Source organism: Dromiciops gliroides, chromosome 5 (genome assembly GCF_019393635.1).
Source record: "Dromiciops gliroides isolate mDroGli1 chromosome 5, mDroGli1.pri, whole genome shotgun sequence".
Lineage (NCBI taxonomy): Eukaryota > Metazoa > Chordata > Mammalia > Microbiotheria > Microbiotheriidae > Dromiciops > Dromiciops gliroides.
In genome coordinates this window covers 224,736,418-224,751,851 of record NC_057865.1, presented here as the reverse complement: position 1 = coordinate 224,751,851, position 15,434 = coordinate 224,736,418, and the positions used below count along the sequence as shown (strand labels likewise).

Genomic DNA, 15,434 nt, shown 5'->3' with positions numbered 1-15,434 from the left:
CTTCCCAGCCTCCGGGAGAGCAAATTTAGGCGGAATTTAGCTAAGGGGACCTGGACAAGGGCGGGAAGATTTGCTATTAGTAAAAGGGGAGGGGAGAAGGGCAGAAATGGGGAGTGCTGGAAGGGCTGCAGGGTCAAGCCCAACCCCTCCGATCACGCCCCTCCCTCCTCCCCTCGATCTCTTTCCTCCAGCACCCTCGGGGTAGAGCCGTAGACCTAGAGGTGGGAATCTTTTGCAGAGGAAGAAACTGAGGCGAGGAGGAAGGTATGGAGGCGGGGAAGAGAGGCTTGGGCCGGAAGGGAGCGTAGACGGGGTCAACGAGCCCAGCCCCTACAATGAGACTAGTCCAAGGTCACCGGGGGAAGGAGGAGCGGGGTCAGGATTTGAACCGAGATCTTCAGCCTCGGTCGAGTCGGGGAGGCTCGTGGCAGGTGCCCAGCGCGGGGCACCAGACCCGAATTCTAGCCGCGAGGATCTTGGCGCCCCGGCCCCCTCCTCCGGAGAGAAACGGCCTCAGGCCTCCTGTTTCATTCATTCCACAGACACTGCTAGAGCGCCGACTCTCTGCGGGACGCGCACGCCGGCGGCCCGGGCCTGCAAGTGTCTCCCTTCCCTTCGCTTATGTGGCGCCGCCCGGCTAGGGATGTCGTCCAGCCGCCAGCCCGCTCCCGAGGATGAGCTGAAAGGTACGGTCTCCTCTTAATAACCTGCTTAGTTTCCTCGGCCCTCCCTTAGCCCACCGCATGAAATCCAAGGGCGCTCTGTCTCTTTAAGACGAAAATGGCAGCTCGCGACCAGGCCCGGACTCCACTTCCGGTGGAGAAGGGGGCGGGTCCTGGGGGGAGGGTGTCACTCACGCCGGAAGTGGTTTTCGTTTCCAAGATGGCGACTCCCTATGTAACTGACGAGACCGGCGGTGAGTGCGGGCGGTGCAGAGTCTCCTCTTCCCGGGCCTCTGGGGGGTGGGGGTAGAGGTGGAGGGCGGACTTGGAAGGGACCTGCGCCCCGCCCATCCCGGGGCCCCTCCCCAGTTCCCGCCCCCCCGGACCGCCTACCCCATTCATTCGCTCCTTCGGGGCTGCACCTGCGCCCCCTTCCGGTCCTGTGGCGCCGGGGTCCCTCTGCTTCCGGTCACCCGAACTCTAGGCTAGGGTCTCTGCTGGCCAGGGCTAGTCCCCGGGCCTCCGCTGAGCCCCGGGAGTCTCCACTTGGCCCCCGGAGCCCTTTTAGTCCCGCCGGCCCGTGGAGCTCCGTCCGTGCCCCTTCCAGTTCCTGGGGACCCCCCCCCTTCCTTTTAGCTTCACCCACCTTAAGTGTGAAAGATTGGGAAGGACCCTCTTCCTTCTGACCCTTGCTCCCTTTTACCGATTCTTTGAGTTTTTTCTTTGGAGACCCATTGCCAACATGGGCCGCTTTCAGCATCTCCTCTACCTTCCCCGGGAAACTGTCAGCCTGGGCAGGGATCAGTCAAGTCAACAAGCACTTATTAAGTTCCCTCTGTGTGCCAGGCACTGGGTTAAGACCAGAACACAAGTGTCCCTGCACTCAGCCTGGTAATCAAACTACTAACTCCACCCTTCCTCAGCTCTCTGTGTCCCTAAACTGTAGAAAAGAATCCTATCTGTTGGGGTCAGGCAGTAGCCTTGTGCTAGGATGAGGCCCTGGGAGAAGAAAGATGGAGAAAGTGAGGTCTCATCCTTAGATGGTGCTAGTACTGGTCACCCCTTCTGCCCAAGGACTAGAGGGAGGAAACTTGGGGCCTGACTATCAAAACAAATATACAGAAGATATGGGTAGAGTACATGTTGTGTATATGTGTTCCCATGTAGAGCAGACATTGCCTAAGTCATGAAATCATTCATACTGGATACACTATAAAGGCATGTTATCTAAGCTTAATTGAGCTCTCACGGGTGTTGTCTGACTTTGTACTGTAACTTTTCCAAACTTTTTCTGTCTTTTAAAATCTCCAACTCCGGACCCACCTCTTTCTCAACATATAACCTCCATTCCTCCTATATACTGCCATTCCTAAGTTTTGTCATTCTCTTCCCTTAGAATCCAACTTAATCTTTTTCTCCTTTGCTATAGTCTCAGTGGATGAGGCGATGGTTTTGTCTGCCAAGGCTATTTCACCTGTGCCCTTGATCCCATCCCTTCCAGTCTCCTTTTAGAGTTTCCCTATTAATCTTTCACTCTTATCTTTAGTTTCTCCCTATATGATTATTTTGTGATATTTACAAATATCCCCAGGTCTCTCTGTACTTTAAAGAACCTGTCTTTCATTCTGCCATTCCCTCAAAACTATTTCCCTGTTCCCTCTCTCAGCTAAAGTATAAGAAAGAGTAGTCAATACTGGATGCCTCCAGTTACTCATCACCCATTAACTCCTCAATCCCTTTTAGTCTAGCTTCTGACCCTACCATTCCATTAAAAATGGCTAGTATTTTTCTTTAATTGTCATATTCAATGGTCTTTCTTAGTTCTCATCCTTCTTGACCTTTCTGCTATATTCAACACTTGATTATCCCTCCTGCTAGCTGCTCTTATGTCCCTTGGCTTCTTTGACACTGCTCTGTTTTGGTCTTCTCTCATTATTCCTTTTCTCTTTTCTTTGCTGATTCATCCTCCACCTACTGCCTAAGAATGTCCTAGGCTCCCTTAAAACTGAACTCAACATCATCTCCCACCAAATTTGTCCTTCTGATTTCTGAAGATGTTACCACCCCAGATCCTTAACAACCTCCATTCAGAACCTCTGATTTTTTCTTGAAATCTCACCTCTCTTCTATCCCCAACATCCAGGTAGTTGCCCGTGTTTGTTGGTTCTCACTCTCTACCATCTCTCCTCTATCCCCTTTTCATCCCTTGTATTACTATTGCCTTAGTTCAGTTCTTCATCACCTTTCTCACATGAAGTCCTGGGTAATAATGTAATTGGTTTCCCTTCATCCTTCTGGTTTCTCTTCTTACCAACTCATCCTTTAGGGAATTGTAAGAATTATTTCTTAAACCACAAGTTTGAATTGTCTCTCCTCTACTCAGAAACCTTCAATGACTCCCTATTGCCTTTTAAACATAAATTCCTCCTCTGCCTGCCATTCAATGTCATCCACAATCTGCTTCAGTCTACCTTTTCAACCTTCTTTTACCTGAGTCCCCTTTACATCCTGTGAAGCTGGATTATGAGCATTTTGCTGAATTTGGTCTGTTCTTCCACTATTCCTGGAATGCACTTTGGATCTCTTTGTCCACATCACAAGCTGTCTCTTATTAGAGTCCGCTGTATATTCCCACTTACTTTATGTGGTACCCCTTATTTTATACTATTTGAGTATCTGTGTATATATTGTATCCCTCCTACCTTGAAGACAGTAGAATGTAAACTTGTTAAGGCAAGCAACTGTCATAAATTAATCTTTGTATCCTTAGGGTCTACCCATAATTCCTTGTTTATAACAGATGCTTAAAACATAGTATTCATTACATACAATTGAATTGTATGTTAAGTGTGCTCATGTGAAGCATCCATGTTGTATCTTTAAGATGTGTCCAATGTGCTTCTTGCCTTTGCTGCTCAGTCAGTAGTCCTTTTATTTTCCTCCTATTATTTCCCTGTCTTATTCTCCACACCAGTTTTTCCAAAATATTTCTTCCCTTAAGCTGACAAAACCCTAACCCCCACCTCCAAACTCCCAGCAGATGACTTGGGTTGCCTCTAAGCAGAAAAGATTCAGGCCCTTAGCTCTCCATTACCACTTTTTTTTTTCCCAGGGCAATGAGGGTTAAATGACTTGCCCAGGGTCACACAGCTAGTAAGTGTCAAGTGTCTGAAGCCAAATTTGAACTCAGGTTCTCCTGAATCCAGAGCTGGTGCTCTATACACTGCGCCACCTAGCTGCCCCCTCTCCATTAGCACTTTAAAACGCTTTAGGGTCTTCCCCTGTCTCCTCCTTAGCTCCTGGTTCAGAGGTGTTTCTCTTCCTTACCAAGGTTAAAGCTTATAAATAATTATTTTAATACTATATGTCTCTCATATCTACTTTAAGATATTGCTTTATCAAGCATTCTCTCTCCCTCTCTTGCCTCCCTTTCTGTCTCTGTGTGTCTCTCTCTCCTCTCTATCTCTTCTATTTCATGCATCTTTGCCTGACCACTAGTCACTAGACCACTACCTGCCCACCTACCTATAAACATAATACAATCCTTAAAAGCAAACCATTGCTTTGTCCTTTATGCCCCTTCAAGGTAGCTTCCTATGACTCTCCTTCATCCCACCATCAAAATTATTATTATTATTTTTTTTGGTGAGGCAGTTGGGGTTAAGTGACTTGCCCAGGGTCACACAGCTAGTAAGTGTTAAGTGTCTGATCTCAGATTTGAACTCCTGAATCCAGGGCCAGTACTCTATCCACTGCACCACCTAGCTGCCCCCAAAAATTCTTGAAGTAAATAATCAATATTTGATGGTTCTACTCTTTCACCATCTGATTAGTTCTTTTTTTTTTTTTTTTGGCAGGGCAGTGGGGGTTAAGTGACTTGCCCAGGGTCACACAGCTAGTGTCAAGTGTCTGAGGCCGGATTTGAACTCAGGTACTCCTGACTCCAGGGCCAGTGCTCTATCCACTGCGCCACCTAGCTGCCCCCATCTGATTAGTTCTTTTTTTTTTTTTTAGTGAGGCAATTGGGGTTAAGTGACTTGCCCAGGGTCACACAGCTAGTAAGTGTTAAGTGTCTGAGGCCGGATTTGAACTCAGGTACTCCTGAATCTAGGGCTGGTGCTCTATCCACTTCGCCATCTAGCTGCCCCTATCTGATTAGTTCTTAACCCTTACAGTCTTTCTTTTCTCCCAACTGTTCTCTAGAGTCATCAGTAACCTTATTGCTAAATGCAACAACCTTTTCACAGCCTTCATTTTCTTTGATCTCTTCAGCATCAGAGACTGTTAACCATCCCTTTTCCTTTTGGGGCTTTTAAAAATGATTGATACCTTTTGTTTCCTTTCCATCATATTTTCTGAAATGCCACTTCCCACTGTGAACCCTCGTAACAAAGAAAAACACATTCAGCAAGATTTACTGACCAGTAACTTCCTCAGTGAACACTGTACCTCACGTTCTGCACCTATAGTCCCCTGGCCCTTTACCTAGAAACAGCCCTTCTTAATGCTTTCTTCTCTCTCTTGTTTCCATAACACTATATACCCTCCTGGGCCTTAGGGTCTGGCCACCCACTTGTTGCATATGTTGTATGGATTTCATATGTGTCTAGGATAAGATGTGTTTAACTAGATGGCCATGGAAGTCCCTTCCTACTCTTTTTTTTTCTTTTTCTTTCTTTCTTTTTTTTTGAGGGGCAATGAGGGTTAAGTGACCTGCCCAGGGTCACACAACTAGTAAGTCTCAAATGTCTGAGGCTGGATTTGAACTCAGGTCCTCCTAAATCCAGGGCCGGTGCTCTATCCACTGCGCCACCTAGCTGCCCCCTTGGGTTGACTTTAAAGTGCCAGCATCTTCTTTTCTCTTACCCAGTTCCTGGGTAATTTCATTTGTCTCTATGGTTTCTGATAGCACCTCTATGCAAATCTACATTTCTATCCCTGACCTCACCCCCAAGCTCCAGACCAGGCTACTGAACATCGTTACCTAAATGTCTGTGAGCATATCCAAATTTGAAGTTATTATCTTCCCAGTGGGAAGATCCAGTCCATACTGAACACGAGTGCCCTCCATACCATTCCCAGCAAGTAATCCAACCTCCACTTGAAGATCTCCTCTGAGGGAGATCTCACTTCCTCTGTATGTATTTATTAAAATTTTGTGGATGCCTTTTGTTTTTTACAGCAGTCATTTTCCTATACATCTCTATCCTGCCCCATGCAAACCTATTCTTTTGGTTTTGTTTGTTTGTTTTTGTTTTTTGTGGGGCAGTGGGGGTTAAGTGACTTGCCCAGGGTCACACCGCTAGTAAGTGTCAAGTGTCTGAGACCAGATTTGAACTCAGGTACTCCTGAATCCAGGGCTGGTGCTTTATCCACTGCGCCACCTAGCTGCCCCTATTCTTTTGTAACAAAGAAAGCAGTTACAAACTGACCAACGTAGCAACTGTATCTGACTTTACCTGTAACATTCTATACCCATGGTGCCCCATTTCTCTGCTGAGAGGGGGAAGTGTGTTTCATCTCTTCTCAGGTTCCAATTTTAATCCGCTGTGTCTTGAGGCAGCTCTTTTCGATTTTGGACAGTTCTAATTGTTACATCTTTTTTCCTCCTTAAATTGAGGACCCCCCCCTCTTTGCAGTTTTCATCCATTTCTCCTAGTCTGTCCTTTGGGGAGTCAAGAAGAATAAAATCTAAACCCACATGATTGCCCTTCACATGGAAGACATGTCTATTGTTCTCTAGTAGTAGTCTCAAGCTCAAAATCTCCCTCTCATCCTCTATTCCTCCTTCTCTTTTACTCCCCTCCCCCATATCTAATCAGTTTCAAGATCTTTTCCATTCTACCTCTCCCCAATACTGGCACATTCACCCTCTTTTTTCTATTCCCGTTGCTGCCCCAGTAGTCCAAGTTCTCATTTGTTCTCAGCTGCACTAATGGGATGGCTTCCTAATTGGTCTCTATACATTTAATTTCTGTATATCAGTCCTGTATACTTGTAGTCATGATTACTGTGGCCTGACTCCAAGGAGTGTGTGATTAGCCAATCCAAGGGTGGGGAGTTGGGTCCTATCTTATCCTCCCAGCAATCACTTGTCATGAGGCTTTTCTTCTACACCTTCCTCCTTCAATTTCTCTCCCCTTCCCCAGCGCGCGCGCACGCACACACACACACACACACACACACACACCCCTTGGGTTATGCAAGCTCCCAACATACTCTTCCCCACTCCTATCCCAGGAATTGGCCCTTCAGGACAGGGATGACGTAATCTGGACCTGATCATTCACCACAGCTAAGCTGTTGCCATTGGAAAAATTCTGACTCCCATCCCCAGGCTACTTTTCTCCTTCCCCCAAATCACCTAGTGGCTATGGAAGGTGCCCCTCAGAGTGTAGGCTCTGGGCTTCAGGGCAGTGACTGGTAAGAATCTTACCTACCCTTTTCATTTGGGTAGGACAGAGTGAGCTGCAAAGGATGAACAGGCATGAGTGGGTTGCAACAAATCTCAGATCACATTATATGAGCTTTCCCCGCAGACCTATCCCTCTTCCCAACTTTATACTTCCTATTAAAGGTACCACTCTCTTTCCAGTCACTCCGGTTCAAAACCTTGATGTCATTGGGGTTTTTTTTGTTTTTTGGTGAGGCAATTGGGGTTAAGTGACTTGCCCAGGGTCACACAGCTAGTAAGTGTTAAGTGTCTGAGGCTGGATTTGAACTCAGGTCCTTCTGACTCCAGGGCCAGTGCTTTATCCACTGTGCCACCTAGCTGCCCCGATGTCATTGTTAATGCCTCAGTTTTCATCTCCCTATATAGCCAGTCATTTGCCACATCTTATTGTTTCTATTTCCACAATCTCTCAGGCATCTCTTCCCTTCTCTACATCATACAACCACTACTCTAGTTTAGGGTCTTTCCTGACATCTTGCCTGGACTATTGAAATATCTTCTGAATTTGTGTCTCCATCTCATCTCTTTCTCTTTCTTTTTGTTTGTGTTTTTTGTTTTTCATTTTTTTCGAGGCAATGAGGAGTAAATGTCTTGCCCAGGGTCACACAACTAGTAAGTGGCAAGTGTCTGAGGCTAGATTTGAACTCAGGCCCTCCTGAATCCAGGGTCTGTGCTTTATCCAGTGTGCCACCTAGCTGCCCCTTATCTCTTCTCTGACCCATGTTCCACACAGCTCTGAAAGAGCAATTCTCACCATATCACTGCCCTACTCGACAAACTCCTTAATGATTAGGAGCTATTTTTATTTTAGCTTTATTTTAGCCTTTTTAAATGACTATTTTTTGTGTCAGTTTTATAATATTCATAGTTTAGTACAAGAGTATATATATGACTTATAAATAAATGAGCAAGCATGTTGGGAGTACACACTCAAACATTTTTACTAATAGAGTACCCTATTGAGGTTTAGAGGCCACTGCTGTGTAGCATTTAGGAGGTAGATAGAAATAGTATGTTGAACTTGGCATCAAGAAGACATGAGCCCAAATCATGCCTCAGACCCTTACTGGCTGTTTGACCCTAGGTTAGGTGAGTGGCCTCAGTTTCCTCATCTATGAAATGGGGGTGACAATAGCACTTAACTCATAGGTTTATTGTATGGCTCAAATGAGATAATACGTAAAGTGTTTTGCAAGCCATTAGGCCATTTATAAATATTAGCTATTATTAAAAGACCACAGGAACAGCTAGGTGGCGCAGTGGATAAAGCACCGGCCCTGGATTCAGGAATACCTGAGTTCAAATCCAGCCTCAGACACTTGACACTAACTGTGTGACCCAGGGCAAGTCACTTAACTCCCATTGCCCCGCAAAAAAAAAAAAAAAAAAGACCACAGCCCTTATTTTGTTACTCTTGTTTAAAACCAGTGATTGCCACTGCCAAGCCACTTGAAGGCTGTCCACAAGCTGGCCCCAGGACCTTTCCTCCCTTATACACCCTGCCATATAGCCTATACTTCAGCCAAATCCAACCTTTCCGCATTGTCTGATGACACACCATGCTCGTGCCATTCCCTTTGATTGGACACTCCTTCATCTCTACCTGTTGAAATTCAGCCTGTTGTTCAAACCCCAGCTTACATGATAGTTTTTCCCTGAAGACTTCCCTGATTAGCCCATTAGGGAGTGATTCTCTCCCTGCTCTAAACTCTTATAGCATTTTTATACACCTCTTGAATACTTATCACTGTTTTATGTTGTAGTTATTTGTGTTTGTGCCTTATGTCTCCTACTGGATTGAATGCCATAAACTCCTTGAGGATACATATACATGATACATACATATCATGTCATTCATTTACTCCACATAACCCATGTAAAAGAAACAATAGTGCTCAGTTAAAAAGGGTATCTTTTGGGGTGACTTAATGTATATCTTGTCTCCTGCAAGTAAATTATAAGCTTTTTTTTGTTTTGTTTTGGTGAGGCAGTTGGGGTTAAGTGACTTGCCCAGGGTCACACAGCTAGTATCAAGTGCCTGAGGTCAGATTTGAACTCAGGTCCTCCTGACTCCAGGGCCAGTGCTCTATTCACTGCACCACCTAGCTGCCCTAAATTATAAGCTTTTAAAGAAAAAGGACAGTATGCTTTACTTTGTTCACAGTGTTTGCCTTCCAAATACTTGTAGAATTATGTGAGATATGAGAAATGATGTGTTGATGTTTGCGTTTGGGTGATTGAGGGAAATTGACAGATTTCATTCTCCTTTAAAAAAGTTTTATTGATCTTATTTTAAAAACATACTTATTATCCAATAAACCTGTTTCCCATTCTTGTAACTAAGAAATGATTATAGGTAAACTTGACGGATTTAGCAATTGACCTCCAACAAGTCACGCGATATTCTGCATCCTTTCTGTGGAGAAGAGAACAAACTGTATTTTATAGATCCTCACTCTGTCAGTCCACAAGCATTTCTTACGTGTCAATAGACACGTACCAGGCATTTTGTTAAAGCCTAAGGATAGGGGCAGCTAGATGGCGCAGTGGTTAAAGCGCTGGCCCTGGATTCAGGAGTACCTGAGTTCAAATCCGGCCTCAGACACTTACAAAGCCTAAGGATACAGAGAAAGGTGAAAGATGTTCCCAGCTCCACAGTCTTCTGGAACCAACACCAGTCATTGCAAGTGCTCTGATTTCTGATGGCTTTTAGGATTGTTTTAATTTATGTTCTTGTAATCATTGTGTGTATTCCACAGGTTCTTCTTGCCTTGCTCTGCTTAAATTGATATAGCTCTTTCCATGGTTCTCTGGATTCCTCATATTTATGATTTTTATTGCTCAATAATATTTTATTACATTCATTTATCATAGCTTGTTCATTTGTTCCTAGGTTGCTGCTACTATAAAAAATGCAGCCATGACTAGTTTGGTATAGATAGGACATTTCTCTGTCAGTGTCATTGACCTCCTTAAGGTATATGCCCAGTAGTGGAATCACTAGGTCATAAATAACTTAGTATTAGAGTATGAAGAATTTAGTAACTTTTGAGCTGGGGCGGGGGGGGGGGGGGGGGGGAAGAGGCGCGGGCATAATTCTGAATTTTTTTCCTGGAGGGTTTGACCAATTTCTAGCTCAGTCAGAAATGTCTTATTATGCCTGCCTTCTTCCAGTCCTTTGATCTATTAGGGAGTAGTTTAGTTATACATATTTGTATTAATTACCTATAAATCTTGGATATTAAAATTTTATCAGATAATTGATGTAAAGATTTTTTTCTCTACTTTTCTTTATTCTAGCTGCATTTGTTTATTCAAAAGCTTTAAAATTTTATATAACAAAATTGATTTTTATCTATTCTGATCATGTCTGTTCTTTTTTATTTTTGCAACGTTTTACATTTAAATTGCTCACCCATTTGATCATTAATGTGGCACATGGTATAAGATGCATACATGGCCTGAACCTGTCTTCCTCTAAACAACTTTCCAATTTCCCAAGCAGTTCTTATCAAATGAGGAATCCCTGCCTCAGCAGTAATTGGTAGCTAGCTAGCATGTATTTGTTACTGGTTAAAAAAATAGAAAAGTAGATCAGTTGATTAGAGTAGATAAACAATCCCTAGAAGAAAATGAACAGAAATAAATTCGAGGATTGAATTCTCTTTCTTTCTTTTTTTTTTTTTTGGTAGGTCAATGAGGGTTAAATGACTTGCCCCAGGGTCACACAGCTAGTAAGTGTCAAGTGTCTGAGGCTGGATTTGAACTCAGGTCCTCCTGAATCCAGGGCCGGTGCTCTATCCACTGCACCACCTAGCTGCCCCCTGGATTGAATTCCCTTTCTGGAGCTTTTTGAAAACAGGACAGATTGTCTTCATAACCTGATTTATTCTGTTCTAGGTAAATATATTGCTTCAACCCAGCGACCGGACGGGACCTGGAGGAAGCAGCGGAAAGTGAAAGAAGGTTACGTGCCTCAGGAGGAAGTTCCTGTGTATGTGGCTGGCCAGGGTTGGGGAGTGTGGGTGTAGGGGTGTGTGTAAATTTATTCCAGGAGAGGCAGTGTTGTTATATATGTGCTGGGGGATTTCTCTCTTGGGTTCCCAGGAAATGTAACCTAGACCTTAGATAGGATATGAGAGCAGGAGTAGGGTGAGGAAGCAGAAGGTTCTTACTGTGCCTGGAATGCTTGGTTATCATTACCACCAGAGTGCTGGGTAGTCTTTCATAGCTCTGGTCACAGGACCTCCATACGCTCTGCAGGGCTGTAATATATAGTACACCGAGGATAGGGGAGTGGGGGGAAAGCTGGTTTACCTAGGGCAGAGACAAGAAGAATAAAATCAGACCAGTGTGGAGAGTCAGACTTGGGAGGCAGGGAAATTGAAGACATATTGATGGCTTTTGTTCCTCTTAGGTATGAAAACAAGTATGTTAAGTTCTTCAAGAGTAAACCAGAACTACCTCCCGGGCTGAGCCTTGAGGCTGGGGTCCCAACCCCACCCCGGCTAGACAGTGGTGAACCAGGGCTTTCTAAGACTGCCAAACGCAACCTGAAACGCAAGGAGAAGAGGCGGCAGCAGCAAGGGAAGGGGGCAGTAGAGACCTTGAGCCGGACTCTGGATAAAGTGTCATTGCGGGAACCAGCGCAGCTGCCAAGTGTGCCCCCCGATCCCCGAGCTACTACCCCTGTGACAAACCCCGACAAACCTGATGCCCTTTCCGCCACTGAGAAAGCCAAGAAGATCAAGAATCTGAAGAAGAAACTTCGTCAGATAGTGGAGCTACAGCAGCGGATCCAGAGTGGGGAGATCAGCCATCCCAGCAAAGAGCAGTTAGAAAAACTGGCCAGGAGGGCAGCCTTAGAAGAGGAGTTGGAGGACTTGGAGTTGGGCTTATGAGGCCCCTCATGGACTGGGAATGTGGACTGTAGGACGTTCTGTGACGTTCCCTCTGAGGGGCCTGGGGACGGTGGTGGCAGCAGCAGCAGCCAGGAGGGATATGCCCTGCTCTCTGCCCTCCTATTCTTGTCCTGCCATCTTTGGCCCAGCCTTTCCCTCCAGAGCCTCACCTCTCCATTAATCCTCACCTTCAGCCCTTACTTTTTGGACTCTACCCTTCCCTTTCCCTGTGTCCGGGATCTCAGTGACTGTCCCAGGTACCACTCTTCCTGGCTTGGGGTCTTTCTTTTTTATTTGGGTGGGTGGGTAGGACGGGGCAGGGTCTCAGGAAGGGCTAAACTTAGGGTGGGGATGGGTAACTACAAACTCTTGGATTCTTGGTTCCTGTTTAGTGTTTTGGGGTTATTTCCATTCTACCCCATTCCTTTTTTCCTTTTTTTTTTTAAAAAAAAAAAACAACAATAAGATAATAAATCCCAAGTAGAGATGTCTGACTGTGACTCTTTTCTTTTGCGATAACCAGAAGGTTGTTAGGGATGCCTTGTTTCCTACACTGAAGCTTGATTGAGCCCATCTCTCCCCTCTACTTGTTTTCTTGTCAGATAACCCATTCTTCATCAGCATTGGTCTGTGAAGGTTGAGCATATAAGAATCAAACTCAATTTTATTATAGCAATGTAGCTTTAGATTTAGAGGGACTTGTAGAAGTCATGTCGTCCTAACACTCTCTGAATCATGAATCCTCTCCATGAGTGTTCCTCTCTGTTGTTGACTGGAAAGATACCAGAAGATATTGTTCCTCATCCTTACTATACTGAATGGTTGATTCGTCCTGGCTCAGTTTCCAATCTTCTTTGACACAGCCCCCAGCCATGAGAACCAGTAAGGGACTGCTTCATCCTTCCAAATTGCCAATTCTTCAGACCTGTTCCAGGGCATATTTACATCCTAATGGAACCATAGTTTGCATGCTGGCTTCATGGACAGTGCCCCAGTTAGACCAAGAGGTTCTCCAGTCACTTCTGTTACCTAAGTATGTGTTATTTTACAAAATGAGTACAAGGTAATTTTTGGAGGAAAGGCACTAGAGCTGGGGGGATCAGGAAAGTTTGCACATCACTGGATCTTGACCTGAACTCAAAATGCCCAGAGATGAGAGATAGAATATTATGTGAAGAGCAGCAAGGAGACCAGTTTGGCTGGACTGAAGAATGTGCGAAAGGTAGGCTGGAGCCAGATTGTGAAGAACTTTTAATTGCCCAACAGAGGAGGTTTATATTCCATTAGGAGTCCACAGAAACTTATTCAGCAGGGGAGCCCTAGATAGTTAGAGATCAGTTAAGGGATGGATAAGATCAAGTGGTCTTAATATTTTGCAGGAGAAATTGTCTTTCAAATGAAGGGAAGCTTTTGAGAATAAAAATCTGAAAACACAAATGGTAATAATTCTTATTAGGAAGAAAATGGGAATTACCTAAAAGGACCAAGTTCCAAGGTAGCTATGGAGGGAACTCATCCTACTGAGATTAAAAAAAAAAGTGGGTGGCCCCAACATAGAAGTGGTCAAGGGACGTCAATAAACAGTTCCTCAAAGAAGAATTTCAAATTGTTTACAGCTATATTAAAGATTGTTCCAAATCACCAATAAGAATGCAAATTCAAAAATCTCTGAGGTTTTATATCACGTATATCAAATTGGAAAAGATGACAAAAGATAGAAACATACAGTGTTGAAGGGGCCATGGAATGAAAACATACTAAAATGGGGGGTGGAGCTGTGAAGTGTTCTAATCATTTTGGAAAGCAATTAAAAATTATGCTATGGAAAAAGTGACAATATGTCCCTATTTTTGACATATGGATCCCACTACTCCACATATAACCTAAGGGAGGTCAAAGGAGGGAAAGAAAACTCCCACATACCAAAATATTAATTATATTATTTTTGTGGTAGCAAAGAACTAGAGACAATGAAGGAGCTATGGAATGAGGAATGGTTAAATAAATTGTACATGAATGTAATGATATATTACTGTGTCATGAGAAAAGGCCAATACAAGGGATTCAGAGAAGCATAGGAAGGCTTAAAACAATATAAACAATAAAACAAATGGTTGCTAAGAAGAGCTGAGAAAATGTACTCCATTGTGGTCATGGGGTTTAGGGGATGGGCACTACTGGTTTGGAATCTTGCATATGCTGTCAGATCAGTTGGTTGTTGGTTGATTTTGCTGATTTTTTTCTCCTTTTTTTTTTCCATTAAAAATTCTTTGTCGGGGCAGCTAGGTGGCGCAGTGGATAAAGCATCGGCCCTGGAATCAGGAGGACCTGAATTCAAGCCCAGCCTCAGACACTTAACACTTAGTAGCTGTGTGACCCTGGGCAAGTCACTTAACCCTCATTGCCCCACCAAAAAAAAAAGTTTTGTTATAAGGGATACAGGGAGAAATCTAGTAGATGTAAAAGCAAAATACATCAATAGAAAAAAAAATTTGAAAGAAAAAATATGGAAGGGTAAGAATAGCATAGTTCTGCAAGAAGAGTTTTAATAATTAGAGACACGAGCAAACTTGCTTGATAATGAATACTCAAAACCAAAAAGGGCTTTGTTTTTTTATTAACATTCAATACCAAAGAATGGTTAGAGAATGTATAGGCCTATTGTGCAGAGGGGATTGGATAATGATGACAGGTGATGATGAGAAGACTGAAGTACTCAACTCTTATTCTGCTTCTTATTTCTCTTCCAAGGAAAATGATTTTGGGATTGGAAAGGACAGGACAAAATTGATTAGCAGGGAATGGAGACTCAAGATAAATGAGACAGCATCTATCTGCCCTCCAGGCCTAGATGAACTCTATCCAAGGATACTGAAAGAAGGGGAACATGTGATTGCTGATCACTGATGTCAGGAGAGGTGCTGCAGTACTGAAGAAGGGCAAATATCCTGACTTTCAAAAAAAGAAGAGAGTGGATTCCACAAACTGTAATCCATCAAACTCGACTTCTGTTCCTAGTAAAATTCTATCTTAAGATTCATTTAAAAATTTCTTTGAGTTCTTAATTCTCTTTCTCTAGCCCCATCTCCGTCCTTTGAGAAGGCAAGCAGTATGATATTGATTATACATGTGAAGTTATGCAAAGACATTTTCATATTAGCCATGTTACCAAAAAAAAGGGAAGAAAAATAAAGTAAGTGAAAAAAAATATGCTTTGATCTGCACTCAGAGTTTATCAGTTCTCTTTCTGGAGGTGGATAACAGTTTTCTTCATGAATCCTTTGAAATGGTATTGGATCATTGTGTTAATTAGAGAAGCAAAGTCCTTTAAAGTTGATCGTTGTTACAGTATTATTGTTACTATGTATAATGTTCTACTCACTTCATTTTATATCAGTTCATATAAGTCTTCCCGGT

At 43.8% G+C, this 15,434-nt stretch overlaps 1 protein-coding gene across 4 annotated transcripts; it reads left to right on the top strand.

Annotated features, from left to right (window-relative positions):
* Positions 1 to 119: 119 nt before the first annotated feature.
* On the top strand, positions 120 to 15,150 carry PYM1 (PYM homolog 1, exon junction complex associated factor). 4 transcript variants are annotated; one of them, XM_043967019.1, is made up of 4 exons: positions 120 to 264; positions 543 to 686; positions 11,017 to 11,110; positions 11,534 to 12,504. In XM_043967019.1, exons 2-4 carry the CDS (start codon positions 644 to 646, stop codon positions 12,015 to 12,017), a joined length of 621 nt encoding a protein of 206 aa, XP_043822954.1. In that variant the 5' UTR covers positions 120 to 264; positions 543 to 643; the 3' UTR covers positions 12,018 to 12,504. The 4 variants fall into 4 exon arrangements, 3 of the variants coding, with proteins under 3 accessions (XP_043822954.1, XP_043822956.1, XP_043822953.1); XR_006353278.1 differs by lacking the exons at positions 120 to 264; positions 543 to 686 and adding exons at positions 766 to 916; positions 14,769 to 15,150 and having other exon boundaries at positions 11,534 to 12,274; XM_043967021.1 differs by lacking the exon at positions 120 to 264 and having other exon boundaries at positions 271 to 686.
* Positions 15,151 to 15,434: the final 284 nt, after the last annotated feature.

Coding starts and splice junctions, on each gene's coding strand:
- PYM1 (XM_043967018.1), top strand. CDS start 781: ATGGCAGCTCGCGACCAGGCCCGGACTCCACTTCCGGTGGAGAAGGGG. Junction 917..11,016: donor TGTAACTGACGAGACCGGCG/GTGAGTGCGGGC, acceptor ATTCTGTTCTAG/GTAAATATATTGCTTCAACC. Junction 11,111..11,533: donor CCTCAGGAGGAAGTTCCTGT/GTATGTGGCTGG, acceptor TGTTCCTCTTAG/GTATGAAAACAAGTATGTTA.